This window comes from Mizuhopecten yessoensis, unplaced genomic scaffold (assembly GCF_002113885.1).
Source record: "Mizuhopecten yessoensis strain PY_sf001 unplaced genomic scaffold, ASM211388v2 scaffold6719, whole genome shotgun sequence".
In the NCBI taxonomy this organism is placed as follows: Eukaryota; Metazoa; Mollusca; class Bivalvia; order Pectinida; family Pectinidae; genus Mizuhopecten; species Mizuhopecten yessoensis.
Genome location: NW_018406690.1, coordinates 962,716 through 981,930, shown reverse-complemented (window position 1 = coordinate 981,930; position 19,215 = coordinate 962,716). Strand labels below are relative to the sequence as shown.

The 19,215-nt window shown below is 38.4% G+C and overlaps 2 protein-coding genes across 6 annotated transcripts in view; both read right to left on the bottom strand.

Annotated features, from left to right (window-relative positions):
* Positions 1-339: 339 nt before the first annotated feature.
* On the bottom strand, positions 340-10,327 carry LOC110452522. Of its 2 annotated transcripts, XM_021501108.1 has the most exons (2): positions 4,588-10,327; positions 340-2,163 (listed from the first exon to the last, which is right to left on the bottom strand). In XM_021501108.1, exons 1-2 carry the CDS (start codon positions 5,117-5,119, stop codon positions 1,103-1,105), a joined length of 1,593 nt encoding a protein of 530 aa, XP_021356783.1. In that variant the 5' UTR covers positions 5,120-10,327; the 3' UTR covers positions 340-1,102. The 2 variants fall into 2 exon arrangements, with proteins under 2 accessions (XP_021356783.1, XP_021356784.1); XM_021501109.1 differs by having other exon boundaries at positions 2,072-10,327.
* Positions 10,328-10,360: 33 nt separating this feature from the next.
* LOC110452521 (jouberin-like) overlaps positions 10,361-19,215 on the bottom strand; it is a 52,961-nt gene continuing 44,106 nt past the window's right edge. For all 4 annotated transcript variants that reach the window (XM_021501103.1, XM_021501104.1, XM_021501106.1 and 1 more), the window contains one exon: positions 10,361-11,719. In XM_021501103.1, coding sequence (XP_021356778.1) covers positions 11,572-11,719 — 148 coding nt within the window. In that variant the 3' untranslated portion in view covers positions 10,361-11,571. The remainder of the gene's footprint in view (positions 11,720-19,215) is intronic.

Genomic DNA, 19,215 nt, shown 5'->3' with positions numbered 1-19,215 from the left:
TCAGTAACAACCGTTTCCGGTCAACACTGAATATTTTATAGAGGCACAACTCTAAATTAAACAACTGGGGAAATCAACACATATAGTTTACTGTAGCATGACTTTAAACCCATCCATGCATGGTCAACTAAACGCGAAGGATTTATAATTGGCAAATATCTGATAAATGAATAATGTTTCACCAGCGAGTGCAACACACATCAAACTTCATTAGAGATATTGTCATTCAGTTCATAAACGTGGTGCTTTTTTTTTTAAATATGTCTTCTTCGAATAATAAAATATATGAGTAGACAAGCGAAAAAATCAGTTTATACACAAAAGACTCAAAGCAATGTATATGTTTCTAGATATTTATTTTCATTATACTATGATTTATCCTACCTATATTTGGGTTAAGGGGCTATCTCAGCTGTGTCATATAGTCGACGTGTCACCTACAAGTCATTTGAGGGGCGCGTGTCCTCAATGACGCCTCGTTGCGCGCGAGATAGCTTGTGACACGTTTACTTCATATGACTAATTTATTCACCTTCATACATGCTGTCCTGCTAGCTCCACAGCTTGGTGGGACGGATCCTTAGCGTATGAGCATGTATGAAGGGAAGTAATAGGAAGACTAAAAACTCACTTTCATAACATGCTGTCCTGGCTGTGTGACAGCTTGGTTGGACGGTGCCGTCCTGGCTGTGTGACAGCTTGGTGGGACGGTGTATGAGCATGTATGACGTATGAAAGGAGTATATTATATATTTATATCTTGGGGGTATTACGTAATGTTATGTAAAAATATGCATCACAATGAAGTAAAAACCCAAATGAAGCTGTGATACATTATTTGACCCCATTTTTTGTTTGTTCTTAATAATGTTTCCAGCTGAGTGCCCCCAAGAAATATAGGTTAGTGAATGTAAATAGTCCCACTGAATTCCTTCTCAGATGTTGCATAATATTCTGATAAATGTGCTTATAACACATATTTTAAATTTACAGTACAACAATATATGATTCAACACAAAACCATTCCTGATATGTCCACAAAAACAACTATCAATTTGTAAACTGTAGTCTGTAATGTTCTTTATATGTGATCTAGATAGCTTCAGTTGAAACACATAGATTTTTGTGCTTCCTTCAATACTGATTTTGGTGTCTTGATATATCGACAATAAGTATCAGACGACCAGCGTCCCAAAGTTTTAATCAAGTGATCCTCTACTTGTCCTGTTGCTGCTGAAGTTGCTGCTCCTGATCGTAGACTGTGACCGTTATACAAATCTGGATTTAGACCGGCCAGTCTAAGAACATGTTTCAGATGCTCAATAAACACATTTCTGGTTAATGGTGTTTTATAATCTGTTACAAACAATGATTCTGTTTGGCATCCCAGTTTTTGTCGTTCCATTAAATATTTACACACTACTGTATATGGACATGTGTCTGTATAGTTTTTAAACAAAGATATAGCCACTCCTTTCTTAAACGGATCTGTTTTAGACGACTTTAGAGTTAATATGAAATAATCCGATTCGATACACACATCTATCACAGATAAATTAACACCTGACTCAAATGTTGATCTACACGTGAATTCTCCACACCTAAGAAAACCGAAGAATGCCACTGTACAAGCAGTTTCCATCATGAGATCTGTGAATTTACTAAAAACACCTAACCTTAAGGTTCTACAAATGTTAGCTAATATCGTTCCTGTGATCGGTAATCGGGGCTTAGCTTGCGTGGAAGACTGACGTTTTAAACCATTTAGAACAGCATTTAAACGTGGAGAACTAATTGCACTAATGTTGACAAGTGGTCTATCACTGTATCTCAGACATGAGTGTCGAATCCCACACAAATATAATTTCACTGTAGGAAAAGAAAGCTTGAGTTTTGATGCGCAATAGGCCACAAACAGCACCAATAAATCCTCTGTTACTGGTGGTGCTACTCCTTCCATAACCATTGATATGAAGCCGTGCAGTAATAAGAATTGTACATACTTCCTGAAACCAGTTTCATAAACGATCTTGGTTCTAGGTGCAATAGACTTCTCCAGGAGCCCCTGCACTATGGTGTCGAGTTCCAGATGACCTCCTTGAACTTGGGTACCGTGTGGGGCACCCGATCTGCTCCTGGTGCTAGTTTCCGGAATCTGTCTATCTGGAATCGAGATAAGGCATCGGCGATAGAGTTACATTTGCCTGGGATATGTTCTGCATAAATGGTGAAATTATAATGAATAGAGCACACAGTTAGCCTCCTCATTAAGGGCATAATGTTTGTTACCTTAGACCTGCCCTTATTTATAATTTCCACTGTTGCTGCATTGTCACACCACATAAGTATGCGTTTTCTTTCCCATAAATTTCCCCAGAGAATGCTGGCTACGACAATTGGATATAACTCCCTATAAGCCATAGAAATACTGTCTGATCCTGTGGTTGTCTTTCTTTTGCTTCTGCTTGAATGCTCCTGTTCTAATTTTAGCACATCTGGCCATGGCGCAGCAAACCATTTTCCTTGATAAAAACCTCCATATCCTAATGTTGATGATGCATCGGTGAATAACTCCAAATCCTCCGCTTGTGTCAGCCATGGGTCCCTGAACAATGCTATCCCATTCCAATCTGTTAAAAGATGGAGCCACATACTTAAATCCTCTCTGCACTCCTTATTCAACTTCACATAATGACGTAGTGATGACACTTTCGTAGAGAGAGCGATTAAATAGGAGACAAAACTTCTTCCTGCTGGTATGACTTTCGATCCAAAATTGAAATGTCCTAGAAGTTGTAACACTTCTTGTTTGGTGACTGATTTCCGGTTCTGATAAAATTTGATCATTTCGATCATTCTGTCTAGTTTGTTTTGTGGTAGTCTTGCTTCCATAGCACAGGAATCTAAAGTAATGCCTAAATACTCAATGACACATGCCGGTCCCTCGGTTTTGTGCAAGGCCATAGGAATGTGAAGCTTCTGAAAAATTCCTTTAAGTGTTTCCATTGTCTGGTAGCCGTCTATTGAAGTTTCATTTATAGTAATGAAGTCATCTAATAAATGGAGAATATTTCCAATATTGTAATTATGTATCGCTATCCAACACACAGCTATGGATAAGTTATCAAAAATCCTAGGACTTGATCTACATCCAAAAACTAATCTTTTGTAAAAGTAATATGAGTCCTCCCATTTAATGCAAAACAAGTGCCACTGTGATGGATGGATTGGTAGCAACTTAAAAGCATCTGATATGTCTGTTTTACACATTACCGCTCCAGGTCCAATAGTCTGAATCAACTTAGTTGCATCTTCTATCTTCACATATGAAAGTGAGCACTGATCTTTGTCAATTAACTCATTAACACTGGGATTAGAACTATCTTCATGAGGGGCTGATAAATCTATAACTAACCGTTTCTTATTAGAATATTTTCCTGTTGCTATACCAATAGGGCTCACCCTAAAATGACTGAATGGAGGTTCTTTGAACGGCCCTAATAAAAACCCTTTGTTGATTTCTTTTTCTATCAATTCTGACACTATGTCTGGTTCGACCAGCGCTGACTTTAAGTTTTTACATACCTTGTTTGGTAGAATCCCATCTAACTCTATCATAGTATCAAAACCTTCCTCTAACCCTACACACAAATACTCTACAAAAGTCTGGTTTGGATGATTACTTAATTCTTGTCTTAAAGCCGAAACATCCACAGGGGTTGTTGCTTTCCATTCTATATCTTTTTGAGATAGTCACTGTTTTCTGTCCTTGATGTCGTCCCTGTATTTCCCTTGGTCATGTTGTTTTACTTGACACAGGTAGGCCGGGTGTGTGTCACTGTCACAGGTGCTGCACTGGTGGAGGAACGGACATCTGTTTCTGTGGCACTTCCCAGCATTGAAATTATTGCAGTGTTCCTTTCCTTTGCTTGCTGTCCTAGTTCTCCCATACTTATCTGTTCCTGTTTTGTACCCTTTCCTTTTCTCCTCTCCTTCCTGCCCTTGTAAACCAAACCCTTGTGGCTGTGACTGTTGCAGTCGTTTTCCTGTTAAATCTTGGGCGTTACAAAAACCTAGATGTATGTGTGATTGATCCACAGTAATCACATGTGTTTGTTTTTGTCCCTGCCATGATGCGATTGATCAGCTCCTTGTCTCGGATCGCCCAGTTCACTCGAATGTTGTGCTCCCTCAAAGCTTCCCAGCTCCTAGCCGCAAAGATCCTATGGTATTCATAGAATTTATCCCCAAACATGTTATGGAGTTCTATGATTATAGCCTCGTATTTATCCAGTTGGTCTCGTTTGTAGGGGAACTCTGCGCTGAGTATTCTCTTATACTTCCCGAAAGCTGTGATAAACTCACTGATGCCGAGCTGTCGGGACAGGCGGGGGTCTTGAGGCGCTCTGAGATTAAGACTCAGACCATCTGTTAAAATGGTTCGACACTGGCTGACCTCGTATTCGGGGATAAGCAACGAAGCTAGGTTTATGTCCCTTCCCTCAATTATTTGTTTTCTAAGAGGGGCCGACACCAGATCTAACATGGGCAGATTCTCCGGGGACACACCCCCTTCAGTGAACATACCTCGTGGAGTGCTGTCGATGTCCCTGCTTTTCTCCGCCTCAATCGCTGTGTATAAAGTATACGATGTTGGCGCTGGCGACGGTGTTGATGAAGCTTGCAGTCTGCGTTGACCAGAATTGGTTTCCACAAGCCGATTTACAGTGTTTTTCAATTCGTTGATGCACTCCATCATCAGTGTCATGGGCGCCGCCATTGTTGTTGTCGTCGGCAGGTGCACGCTTGCGTTTGTGTCTGACTGCGCAGCAGTCTGCGCATCAGCCGTTTCCGGCACTTCCCTACACAAAGCAGTAGGCATGTCGGTGCTTGGACGTGATCGTATTTCATTTGGCGTATTAAAAGTCACCGTCGTGTTTTGGTTGAGGGCTTTATTTTCTCGATACATTTGTATCAGAAAAGTTCTACTTAATGTAGTCGGCGTCCAAATTCCGAGCCCCTGCAATTTTTCCCGTAATTGATTAACCGTCCAATTAGACGGATTTTCAAGATCCAACGTCGTCCTCCTCGTACGCGATCTGCTTCTACGTTCTGCCATTGTTTAAATATCACTTAAGAATATTAACACTAAAAATACAGAAGTAGAATGTCACAATTGTAAAACTGGTTGTACAACGATATAACAGTTATACACCGCTCAGTCAATATTTTACCAACTTTCAATCTTTCTTCTTCGGCGGTTGTCGGGGCTGGAACTATAACTTCAGTGTATAAAATTCACGATAGGAAGTTTTACAAGAAAACTTTCTGTGAGTAAAATCCAATAATGCTTCTGAGATGAGCATCAAATATTATACGTCTTAACACTCTGCTGCTGTTCCTAAGAATGACCAGCACTGTACCTAATAACCCTTCCTTCCGTTGGGCATATCAAATTACCATTACCTAATTTGGATGACTGACCAGTCACGTGACTAGTCAGATACAGTCTCTGAGAATGACCAGTCATCCCTCTATTCTCCAGTTACTCTGGGCATATCAATTTACATTACCTAAACAGGCCCATTGCCTAGTCATCTCAGTTGACCCCTACAAACTCAAAGTGGTTCAACCCATGATGAAACCCTCGAAGGTGGAATGACCCTTACACCAGGGGTCAATGTTTAGTAAGTCTACCCGAGTCTCTGTGTACAAACAACACTTATATCCATAAGTATTAATTTATACACAAAAGACTCAAAGCAATGTATATGTTTCTAGATATTTATTTTCATTATACTATGATTTATCCTACCTATATTTGGGTTAAGGGGCTATCTCAGCTGTGTCATATAGTCGACGTGTCACCTACAAGTCATTTGAGGGGCGCGTGTCCTCAATGACGCCTCGTTGCGCGCGAGATAGCTTGTGACACGTTTACTTCATATGACTAATTTATTCACCTTCATACATGCTGTCCTGCTAGCTCCACAGCTTGGTGGGACGGATCCTTAGCGTATGAGCATGTATGAAGGGAAGTAATAGGAAGACTAAAAACTCACTTTCATAACATGCTGTCCTGGCTGTGTGACAGCTTGGTTGGACGGTGCCGTCCTGGCTGTGTGACAGCTTGGTGGGACGGTGTATGAGCATGTATGACGTATGAAAGGAGTATATTATATATTTATATCTTGGGGGTATTACGTAATGTTATGTAAAATATGCATCACAATGAAGTAAAAACCTCATGTAGATGCCTTAGCACAAGAATATAAACATGTTCCGAATTTCAGTCCAGGAATGTTGGAAGCGAGCTACCCAACCCTAACTCCCAGTGGAAGGGGGTGGTATGATTTCCAATGCTTGACCAACTGGCAGTGTTTTCTCACTTGGACTAGTGCCAATTTTTGAAGTTGGGACAGAACATCGCCCTGAGTACAGGGCGCTAAAGCGTGAGATAGACCCAGGCACCATCTGAGAAGGAAGTGTGGCGGGGACGGCGGCGGTTCATCAAATATTATACGTCTTAACACTCTGCTGCTGTTCCTAAGAATGACCAGCACTGTACCTAATAACCCTTCCTTCCGTTGGGCATATCAAATTACCATTACCTAATTTGGATGACTGACCAGTCACGTGACTAGTCAGATACAGTCTCTGAGAATGACCAGTCATCCCTCTATTCTCCAGTTACTCTGGGCATATCAATTTACATTACCTAAACAGGCCCATTGCCTAGTCATCTCAGTTGACCCCTACAAACTCAAAGTGGTTCAACCCATGATGAAACCCTCGAAGGTGGAATGACCCTTACACCAGGGGTCAATGTTTAGTAAGTCTACCCGAGTCTCTGTGTACAAACAACACTTATATCCATAAGTTTCAAATAAAATCAACCTTACAATGTTTAGGTAACAAGATCACTAGTAGATGCTGCATGTCTTTCAACAAAGGCCATCGGTGCAGGATAGCATCAACACCCAGACAGTACAAATTACATAAACATCAGTCACTGTGTCAATTCAAACCATTCAAATGGTATTGTAGAACAATACATTAGTATCTTGTTTCATCGATAGGTTGATAAAAATGACGATGGGCTATAGCAATCTCGGTTGTATACAACGTCGTTCTATAGAGACCATGCCAGTGAATGTCAAGCTGGTAAAAAAAAAGGTTCGACCCGCAGTGGAGACACTGGAAATGACCTGTTTAGATGAGCTGAGCCAGTAGAAAGAGAACTTTAAACATGGTCACAGAAAAGGTTCATGAATTCGTTTTGTAATCCGGTATCATTATGTATTCTTTACGTCAAAATATCATCAGATAATCAGATATTCTCTTTGGAACTAACGATTGATAACAAAATAAATACATATATTCTTATCTGATACTATAGAAATTCTAATCAAATATAAAAAATGGTATCAATTTCAAATATGATTGAAAAATCCACAACATGTTGAAATGTGTCTCTCTGTTTGAATGAAAAATTAATTGAGTGCTGGTAGAGTAACCCTATGACAGTAGATAGTGACCGGCATCCCTGTCATCAAATTGTTATAACCCGATACTGCCCGAATCGCACACAATGAATAATTGATGGTTTACGTCCTAACCACATAATGTAACAATACAAATACTCCGTATCCTGCCTGGAAAACCCCCATTGATAGTGATGCCAATAAGCTTGTCATTTTATCTCGTGTCAACTTATCGCAGGAAATGCAATCCACTGGACAGCCACTGTTATTAATGTAGTCTTCTCCACACTTCTATTAATCCCTCCCTACCCGTACAACCAGAGTGGACCCTGCTATCCATTGATAAAGGCTGTACCACAGGAGTTGTAAGGGGTGGGCAGGGTAGTTATATTAAGGCCTACATTATAATATTTTCATTTACAGAATGCATTTCATGGCTGTATGTACAAATATTTACTGAAGGCTAATCTGGTAGGAATATAGGAACTCGGCTCAAAATCTCTGGCATACATGTCAACAAACAGTACCTGGTGGATCTGACTTAATGGTCCGAGTTTGTCACTTGGAACAGACAAATAGCTAATGTTACGAGATTCATACGGGTACAGATCTTATCTACGGCTGAAATGCATATGCACCTGAGAGTATTGGCTGACTGATACCAAATATGGAGTGAATGTGAACGACATCCATTTGAAGTCCTCAACATTAGCATAGATAGCTGGTTAACTAGATAAGGAATCTCATTTTTTTCAAGGAAAACATTCTAATTAATCAGAACAAGGCCAACAAGTAACTACCCTATGTAATTTTTATGATAAAACTAATCTCAATAAAGTGGTTTGCAGGTGACCAATACCCATAAAACTGTTTCTGAAAAAATGCTCGGCCTTTAAACACATTCCTTATAAAAAAAATATTGGTACAACAAGTTCATACAATCTGCTGGTACATTAGATTATTTGTAAAATGTTCAAAGAAACTTGAAATTATAAATTTTAATTTACTTTTATACGAAGGATTTGAATTCACATCAGGAGAAATAACACGAAACAATATTCGTTATTTTAAAGGAGTTTGAAGCTATAGCCCTGGTGTAAGTTTCATTTCTAAGTGACTCCCCTGGCACATTAACATGGGATTAAATATTTGAGAAAAGTACAAATTCGAGTGACAGACAACAGATCACAGAACCTCGTAGGAGTGTATATTATGGCACTAAATGAGATATAGAAAAATTAATGAGATCATGCTATGAAAAATAATCGTAAATAATTTTCTCAGTGATTATGCTTGGACAAAAAGGTTTAAATGTGTACGGTGTGATGGGCACAATAGTGATAATGAAATGTTAATGTCTGTTTAGCCCGTCAGCGATGACCAAGCAAAGACCATTTAAATGAAAAAATACAAATACATAACGGATACAGTGATCACGTTAATTAAAATTAAATTATGTGTAGCACATCTCGCGAAACAGTTCACTGACAATTCAAAGACACACAGTTGTGTTTACCGTATAATTTATTGTTGTTTGGTATTGTCACTGTACAAATCCATTCTACTAATGGAAGATCGTACCAATAAAACTCCGGCTACCTCAGTTTATGTTTGCCAGATAATTGACTGCATGCTTCCTTGATTCAACCTAAATATGGCCTAAATAATGCATGCAGCATGTATTGTCAACTTCCAACTTCAGACGTTATTTTATTTGACGGGGACTTGCCACGCTAGCTTTCCACGGTACATTCACTTCGTAAACTCACTCATAATTCATGTGTTTAATTCTGGAAGCATAAGACCAGAACAGACTTATCTTTTGATGTTTTATTGAATATTGTCAATTTATGGAGTTTTCGGAGGAAGCTTTGGATTGAGGGTGTTGAAAATAACAGATGAACTGTTCAACCATGAAATAATGTGTAGCAGAATGCTAATATAAGGCAAATATGGCGTCAACAGTCCTGTCTGAATTTTTTTCGTACAACGTAATAATTACTTGGCGACACTATAGCAAGATCGAGGGCAATGTATATTTGATATGTCTACTGCTGAGTAGGTAATAAGTCTTGCATATCATACATAAGCCTAAAGGTCATCTGGTATGAAATTGAAGATGAGAAAACAAAACTGCATTTCATCTAATAAAGGTGTTCATTTTTTCTTACAAAGTGTTTAAATTTTATTTTGCTCATTACTTAAGCCAACTGTCAGTCGATCATCCTGTTAGCATGACACCTGTTATAGAGTAGCTCGCAACTGCATGAAAATAAGGCTGGGTTTGAAGTCAAACAATAGTTAGGGAGATAAGAAATAAATTAAGACATTAAAAATATAAAAGATCAGAAATGAAGGTAACTGAAACATGAAACCTTAATCACACTGTTGACACCAATAACAGTTAAACACAGCTTTTCTATCACTAGTTCTGCTCAAGCTTTTCTATCACTAGTTCTGCTCAAGCTTTTCTATGACTAGTTCTGCTCAAGCTTTTCTATCACTAGTTCTGTTCAGATTAGAGCCTGAGATTCTACACACAAAAAACATTTTGAAAGAATATGTCATAATTGTTTGCATTTGATAAAAATATTTTTGCAAAAATTTGAAATTATTTTTCTAAATAATTTGCCATCATTGTATATCAATCTCACAACCAGTATATGGACGAATAATTAAAAAATAACGATGCAGAGATGCCAACCTTTGTAAATGTGTAAGTGATGTGGTGTGTGATGTTAATGGAATAGTTGTGTTCTTCCTTAGGTGGGATTTAAGGATCCCCGTCCCACTGCACTGTGTTTTCTCTATAAACATTCACCTCCCCTTAACTTCCTTAAGGATCCCCGTCCCACTGCACTGTGTTTTATCCTATACAGTAACCTCCCCTTAACGTCCGTTTGGATATAAATGTAGCACAGTTTGGCCAAGCCACTTCCGTTGACCAGTTAGCTCAATCGATAAGAGAGACAGTACATGTATAACAATCTCAAGTCCGGGGTTAGAAACCCGTTCTGGCCCTGTTGAATGTTTACACTCAGAACACTATTATTGATTTATATATTGTTATTTCATATCTATAATTTCTCATAAAAGTCACGCAAGGTACTTTTTTTTTTCAGAAATGATTTATCAAAGCTTTATATAGGCATGCCGGAAATATAGTTTCCAACACTTAAATATAGTTTTGGGCAGTGGAACGGGGATCCTTATAAGACTTTTTGGGCACTAAGATCTATGAAGAAAGTCCAAAAAACTGCTTCACTTCTATCTTTTCCAAAAATGGTTTTACCAGTTAAACATAGTCGTTTACTACTTTTGTGATTACCTTGATTAAATGATATAAAATCAGAGTAAAACAAATAGAAATCTGGGAGTGGATCTTTAATTATAAAACTGGATTCACTCCGCACCAACAAAATGGTTGGCACCTCCGCAAATTAGTCACTAACTGTTTATTTGCTGGACGGATGCATATATATGTATTTGATGAAAAAAAATATGATGAATAATGGACGTATTTATGAATCTTTTGATAAAACATCAGTACAAATATAGATATGTTTTTCCTATTGGTCTGTTCTGGTGAGCACCATTCTACTGTAAATAGTGATAATGGAAGCATCATTTCTTTTACTGCCGATATAAAACTTCCAACATTTTTTAAACTTTGAAGCAAACATTTTTTTTCTAGCAAAATAACCAGAAACAAGAAATCAGTCAATCTAGCATAAACTAGAACACTTCATTTACATCTGGTCTCTGTCAGTAACACTACCGCGAATCTTTGTGAATCTTTGAATCAGGCAATCATGATTATGCAAGCTAGAAATGGAAATTCTGCTCCAAACCTTCTACATTTACTTTCTCTACTTGAATTGAAATTAATCAATTCACCAACCAAAATTATGTTTAAAAATTTGCTTTTCTCAAGGAAACAATTAAACCAGATATAACACAAATTTTGGCTTTGGACTGTATCAATGTACAATCCTATAGTCATTCTGTACATATGTACCGGTAGTATAAAATGCATAAAAAAATATATCACAGCACTTTGAGTTGGAGGATCACAAGACGGCACAGCTTATGCTGTTGATTCATTTGGAATGATGGGGGGTTTGTTGGTGCCGTTCCGACTTCCTCTGCTGCCTTTGCTGGCTTTGCTATCCACTGACGCAGTATCACTCATGACATTGTCTTGGGAACCTCTCTTTTTCTTCTTACCATTTTTCCTGCAGGAGAAAAAATGTTTATTTAGAGACGAATACACTAAATAAATTTCAATTATAAGTCCCAGTTGGTCGTGAGGTGAACAGCATTTGACAGCAAACCCCGAGTGCTGGTAGCTTAGTGAAGGTTTGATCCCAGCAATGGATGGCAACCTGTGTCGGGTCTCTAGAAAGGGTCCTTAAACAACTGTATAAAAATATGTCCTTAAACAATTGTATAAAAATATGTCCTTAACAATTAAATATGTCCTTAAACAATTGTATAAAAATATTGTAAATTTTGAAGCAGTTGGTTATGAAAATATCCACTATAAAAACACTCTACCACCAAATTTCTGAGTTACCATTCCTATTTTTCCCACAAGATTCTTTTTTGCCCGAACATAAATAATGCTAGAATCATTTTTGTGTAATTTATACAAGCAACCATCTCTAATGATTGGATACCACCTGTGTTAAGTGACCACTTCAATGTCTCCCACACATTTGATTTGATTGTGAAATGAACCTGTATTAAGAGACCACCTGAGTTAAAAGATCATTTTTGTTTACTTTCCGAGTTTTTTTTTTTTTTTTTTATACAGGCTTGACTTTATGTAACTTTTGCCACAGAATTACACAGCATGTGTACAATATGCATGGTTCACAAAAAAACATAGTGTGCAATGTATGTCAATTCCTGATAAAAAAGGCCTGTCATCATAACAAAATATCAGATGATATGAAAACTAATTAATTAGTATCCATAGAGTAAAGGTCAACAATCAGTTCTCCAGGTCACAAAGTCAGTTTGGTGACAAATGGCAATGTGTTGTCTACTTTCCAGCGAAAATTCAAAGCCCTTACAGTATAAAATTCTTAAAAAAAAATACAAGACTATTTTGTACGTAAAATGTTGGACAGGGAAATTCCACTCATGGTGTCTTCAAATAAGGCTAACCCTGGAAACTATAGTCAAAGGCTGAAACTAAATTTGAAAACTCTGATGGTAAAGTTTAACTTAACATAACAGGGCTGTTTTACATGCCTTTCAAAACTATTCTGAAACATGACGTCCCTTGACTGTAAAATGTTACATCATTTAGTTATTGTGAAGTGAGTATTACACCAGGCTAGTATATGAGGTTTCTAACACTCCCCTGCGACTTTCTTACTTAAAGCTTTATTCTTAGTCCTATACAGTTGATTTTTAAACAAAATAGGGAAACTTGGAACACACAAAGGGCAATAATTGCCGTCCTTACAGAAGATGTCAAGTTAACCCTTTCACCCCTATGTAACTTTAGTAGACTTTACCATGCATTGATATGGAGGGGTCCATTATGGTCTACAGTGGTGAAAGGGTAAAATTGCTATAGCTAGTGCCTATAAAAATACTTTAAAAAATCTGAATTATGGACAAATTTTTGGATGTCAGATAACAGTGTGAAATCATTGGGAAAGGCATACAATATGTTGTTTTGTTTTTGAACAATGTTTTTCATATTCATTTGAAAAAATACCAATTCCTGAGTTGTTTAATTTGTGGGTTTCTTATTGACAAAACTATAATTTTACTTAATGAGCAACATTCCCGTTCCAGTTGAATTCTCTAATTAAATTTGCCATCAAAATTTGAAAACCAATAAACTTATAGGTCGAAGGTCCCTGCCATTGACTTGACTGTACACAACTTCCGTTGTGGCCAAACAGAAGCCACAGTGATCAATATGAATAGTTGTTATTATAAGACACATCTACCAGTACTTTATACAACAAATACCAGTTACCACCAAATGAGAACAAAAAAAAGGCCACCAGAAAAGAAGTTAGAGCCCAGAAAGCTTCAGCCAATCAGAAGTAATGGTGGCCATCTTGGATTATGAAAACCAGATAATTTGTCCTTATTAACCACATAAACCATCCATTAAGCTACATTTATCACCAAGAAAGAACAAAAGTTGTAGCCAACACAGCTTCTTAGTTTTCCAGTTAAAAGAAAAAGAAACAACAAAATGTGTTTTTTTTTAGGATATTCTCAAATAACATTTAAATAAACCAAAGAGTCTGAATTTCTTCCTATATGGGTTACACCTCATATCATATCAATGTACATTTTTACTCAAAGCGTCCTTCTCTACAGAGTGGAGTTGGGGTGCAAATCTTTTATGGAATCTTTTGGGTTGGAGAAGCCCCCACTGCTCAGACCCCCCCCCCCCCCCCCCCAGGATAGCAAATGTTAAGACATGGGGGTCATGTAGCAGTGTATGCATTAGTCTTCAGATTAGATAACAGTTCTAGTTTGAATTTTGAATTGCTTGAACTAAAAAATAACAAAATTTTAATAGAAAAAACAACGAATTTATTAGATAAAGGCTGTTTACAATACCTACAGTGAAACATTATTGAAGGATTTATGAAGCAATAATCTGACCGACTGTATTCATACTGACATTTATTACCATTTTATTGGGTTGTAGAGATAATGTTACATACAAAATGAACACTATACAGTTGTGTGTAAAATGGCTACTGCTACGGTGACTAAGATGTTTTTATCATTTCTGTCTGCTACGGAGCGATATATGACACAGCAGATTTCTCCCAACACAGAAACCGTTAATATAAAACATAAACAGACACAAGTGCTGGACGTCCCGCGACAACACATGGTCAACCCATATCATAATGAAATGATATGCTTTTTACATGATTGGAACGTATATAACTCCACCAGATGAGGACATGCTGGTATTATTGTTACAATTCTCAAAGCACAGTATGACCTTATTGAATTGTGTTCCATCCCAGAAATCCAAAACACTGCCAGCTAAACATTGGGCGAAACTGAAAGCAAATATAAAGGATTTGTTTGTTTGTTTGGGGTTTAACGTCCTCGCAACAGCCAAGGTCATATGAGGACAGAAAAAAATATTGTTTAGAACATTGAAATCCCCTTAAACACTAAAAACCATATAAGTAACCCTTTATATTTTATGTGATTATTCGTGATAAAAGCTACCCTTGTCAAGTTCATCTTTTGTGATCACATTATTTGTTACCCTGCTGCCAATAGTTTGCTATTGAGAATGGAGCAAATGGATCTTTTACCACAGATATAAGATGTAATGATATTCCAAAGTGTCACCCTAGGGAATTTTCCCCATTAAACTGTAGTTCACTGGTTGTCATAGCAACAGATCAATACCTTTGATCACAGGTTTCTTGAACAAAATAACTGTAATTTTTCGACACATTTTTGAAATGGCAATCATCAATACTGTCACTGCTATTGAAATATAGGTAACAATGACGATGCTATGATAACAATACAGCTGGTATGTCTTATCAAAACTCATCAACCAGGATAACACAGATCTTAGATAGGACAGTGTCCTGACTATGCCCGGGGTAGAGACATATTGTACCCATAGCAACAGCTGCCTGCCTTCACAATAAAGGGAGTAATGGTCTAGATCAAGTATCCTACACTTATGATTATCAGTATCAGTGACAACTTGATCTATGCGCGGTACATCATCTTCCACCTGATGAAGCAACTATTCTATAAGTGGATAAATGTACAATGTATTCTTGTGTATTTAGTAAAGTACTTCTGCCTAAAGTGCTGATCATAAATTTCAAAAATTATACCCACAGACAGTTTTTTGTTTTATAAACAGGGAAAATTTGATTCTAAATCAGAGTGAAATGCTCAATGTACATTTTTTAAACACATCATCAAATTTCTGTACATAATGAATATCGTATAACACAATAAACCGTTGTTACCTCAAAATCAAAGAGATCAAACTCTTTGAGAAATCCAAGCATTTGAGATGATTAAGTTGGCCAACTAGATATTTATTCCTATAGCTATAAGAGCTTTGTTTACATCATTGTAATCACTGGAGGAAGAAGATGAAGAAGAAAGATCAGGAAACATCTTCTGAATATATTTGTCATAATCAGAGATTGGGATTATAAATCTGACTACATAGAGTACAGCCCAGTTAATCTAGCCACCTTTAATGCTGTTCCTTGCTATTTATGACCTAGCTTTAGCCACCACTAATCCTTGCTTTCTTGTCACCACTAATAAACTTTCCCCCACCAATAAATTCTAGCAACAACTTATCCTATTCCCTGCTTTTTGTTAACTGTTAATCCAACCTCTAACATTTTCTCCCATTTACTTCCCAACACTTATCATATTCCCTTAACTATCCAGCGTCCACTAATCCTGTTCCTCTACAATATAGCCACCACTAATCCTGTTACTCGCTACATTGTATGTAGCACCGCTAATCCTGTTACCCGCTATGAAGCACCACTAATCCCAATCCCCTGTTATCTAGCTACCACTAATCATGTTTCCCTGTTATCTAGCTACCACTAATCCTAATCCCCTGTTATCTAGCTACCACTAATCCTGTTCCCCTGTTATCTAGCTACCACTAATCCTGTTCCCCTGTTATCTAGCTACCACTAATCCTGTTCCCCTGTTATCTAGCTACCACTAATCCTGTTCCCCTGTTATCTAGCTACCACTAATCCTGTTCCCCTGTTATCTAGCTACCACTAATCCTGTTCCCCTGTTATCTAGCTACCACTAATCCTGTTCCCCTGTTATCTAGCTACCACTAATCCTGTTCCCTGCTATTTAGCACCACTAATCCTGTTCCCTGCTATTTAGCACCACTAATCCTGTTCCCTTGCTATTTAACACCACTAAGCCTGTTCCCCTGTTATCTAGCTACCACTAATCCTGTTCCCCTCCTATTAAGCACCACTAATCCTGTTCCCTGCTATTTAGCACCACTAATCCTGTTTCCTGCTATTTAGCACCACTTATCCTGTTCCCTTGCTATTTAACACCACTAATCCTGTTCCCCTGTTGTCTAGCTACCACTAATCCTGTTTCCCTGCTATTTAGCACCACTAATCCTGTTCCCTGCTATTTAGCACCACTAATCCTGTTCCCTGCTATATAGCACGTCTAATCCTGTTCCCTGCTATTTAGCACCACTAATCCTGTTCCCCTGCTATCTAGCACCACTAATCCTGTTCCCCTGCTATCTAGCACAACTAATCCTGTTCCCCTGCTATCTAGCACCACTTATCCTTTTCCTCTGATTTGAAGCACCACTTATCCTTTTCCTCTGATATGAAGCACCACTTATCCTTTTCCTCTGATATGAAGTACCACTAATCCTGTTCCCTGCTATCTAGCTACCACTAATCCTGTTCCCCTGTTATCTAGCTACCACTAATCCTCTTCCCCTGTTATCTAGCTACCACTAATCCTGTTCCCCTGCTATCAAGCACTACTAACCCTTTTCCTCTGATATGAAGCACCACTAATCCTGTTTCCCTGTTATCTAGCTACCACTAATCCTGTTCCCCTGCTATTTAGCACCACTAATACTTTTCCTCTGAAATGAAGCACCACTAATCCTGTTCCCCTGTTATCTAGCTACCACTAATCCTGTTCCCCTGCTATTTAGCACCACTAATCCTTTTCTTCTGAAATGAAGCACCACTAATCATGTTCCCCTGTTATCTAGCTACCACTAATCCTGTTCCCCTGTTATCTTGCTACCACTAATCCTAACCCCCTGTTATCTAGCTACCACTAATCTAGCTACCCTGCTATTTAGCACCACTAATCCTGTTCCCTGCTATTAAGCAACACTAATCCTGTTCCCTGCTATTAAGCACCACTAATCCTGTTCCCTTGCTATTTAACACCGCTAATCATGTTCCCCTGTTATCTAGCTACCACTAATCCTGTTCCCCTGTTATCTAGCCACCACTAATCCTGTTCCCCTGCTATTTAGCACCACTAATCCTGTTCCCTGCTATTTAGCACCACTAATCCTGTTCCCTGCAACCTTGCACCAATAATCCTGTTCCCCTGCTATCTAGCACAACTAATCCTGATCCCCTGCTATCTAGCACCACTTATCCTTTTCCTCTGATATGAAGCACCACTAATCCTTTTCCTCTGATATGAAGCACCACTAATCCTTTTCCCCTGATACGAAGCACCACTAATCCTGTTCCCCTGTTATCTAGCTACCACTAATCCTGTTCCCTGCTATTTAGCACCACTAATCCTGTTCCCTTGCTATTTAACACCGCTAATCATGTTCCCCTGTTATCTAGCTACCACTAATCCTGTTCCCCTGCTATTTAGCACCACTAATCCTTTTCCTCTTAAATGAAGCACCACTAATCCTGTTCCTCTGTTATCTAGCTACCACTAATCCTGTTCCCCTGTTACCTAGCTACCACTAATCCTGTTCCCCTGTTATCTAGCTACCACTTATCCTGTTCCCCTGCTCTTTAGCACCACTAATCATTTTCCTCTGAAATGAAGCACCACTAATCCTGTTCCCCTGTTATCTAGCTACCACTACTCCTGTCCCCCTGCTATTTAGCAACACTAATCCTGTTCCCTGCTATTTAGCACCACTAATCCTGTTCCCTGCTATTTAGCATCACTTATCCGGTTCCCTGCTAATTAGCATCACTTATCCTGTTCCCTGCTATTTAGCACCACTTATCCTGTTCCCTGCTCTCTAGCACCCTTATCCTGTTCCCTGCTATTTAGCATCACTTATCCTGTTACCCACTATCTAGCACAACTTGTCCTGTTCCCCTGTTTAAAATAAAGCACCAGTAAACCTGTTTCTGTTTCCCAATATCTAGGACCACTAATGGGTAATTCTCTGTTTCCCTGTCTATCTAGCAACACCAATGCTGTTCCCTGCTATGTATTCAGTAGAATGGTTATATTAACATTTAAAAATAAAACAAAATCTAATCTAGCCTTATTCAATGTCCAGCCATTTACAAATTGTATGGATAAATCTAAAGAGTACATAAAAAGGGGTTAAAGCCTAATAAATATTAATGAGAAACAGGTGGGCACTTTTTGAGACAAAGGGAAAGTAGGGCTGATCAACTAGAGAATTGAGTACAAGCAGCTATCTAGTAGTACCGGTAGTGAGTACACCGTTGATGATTGATGGTGACATTAGTGACTGTGATACCCTACACCATTAGTGAGTACACCGTTGATAGTTGATGGTGACACTAGTGACTGTGACACACTACACCATTAGTGAGTACACCATTGATAATTGATGGTGACATTAGTGGCTGTGATACCCTACACCATTAGTGAGTACACCGTTGATAATTGATGGTGACACTAGTGACTGTGATACCCTACACCATTAGTGAGTACACCATTGATAGTTGATGGTGACATTAGTGACTGTGACACACTACACCATTAGTGAGTACACCGTTGATAATTGATGGTGACATTAGTGGCTGTGATACCCTACACCTTTAGTGAGTACACCGTTGATAATTGATGGTGACATTAGTGGCTGTGATACCCTACACCATTAGTGAGTACACCATTGATAGTTGATGGTGACATTAGTGACTGTGACACACTACACCATTAGTGAGTACACCGTTGATAATTGATGGTGACATTAGTG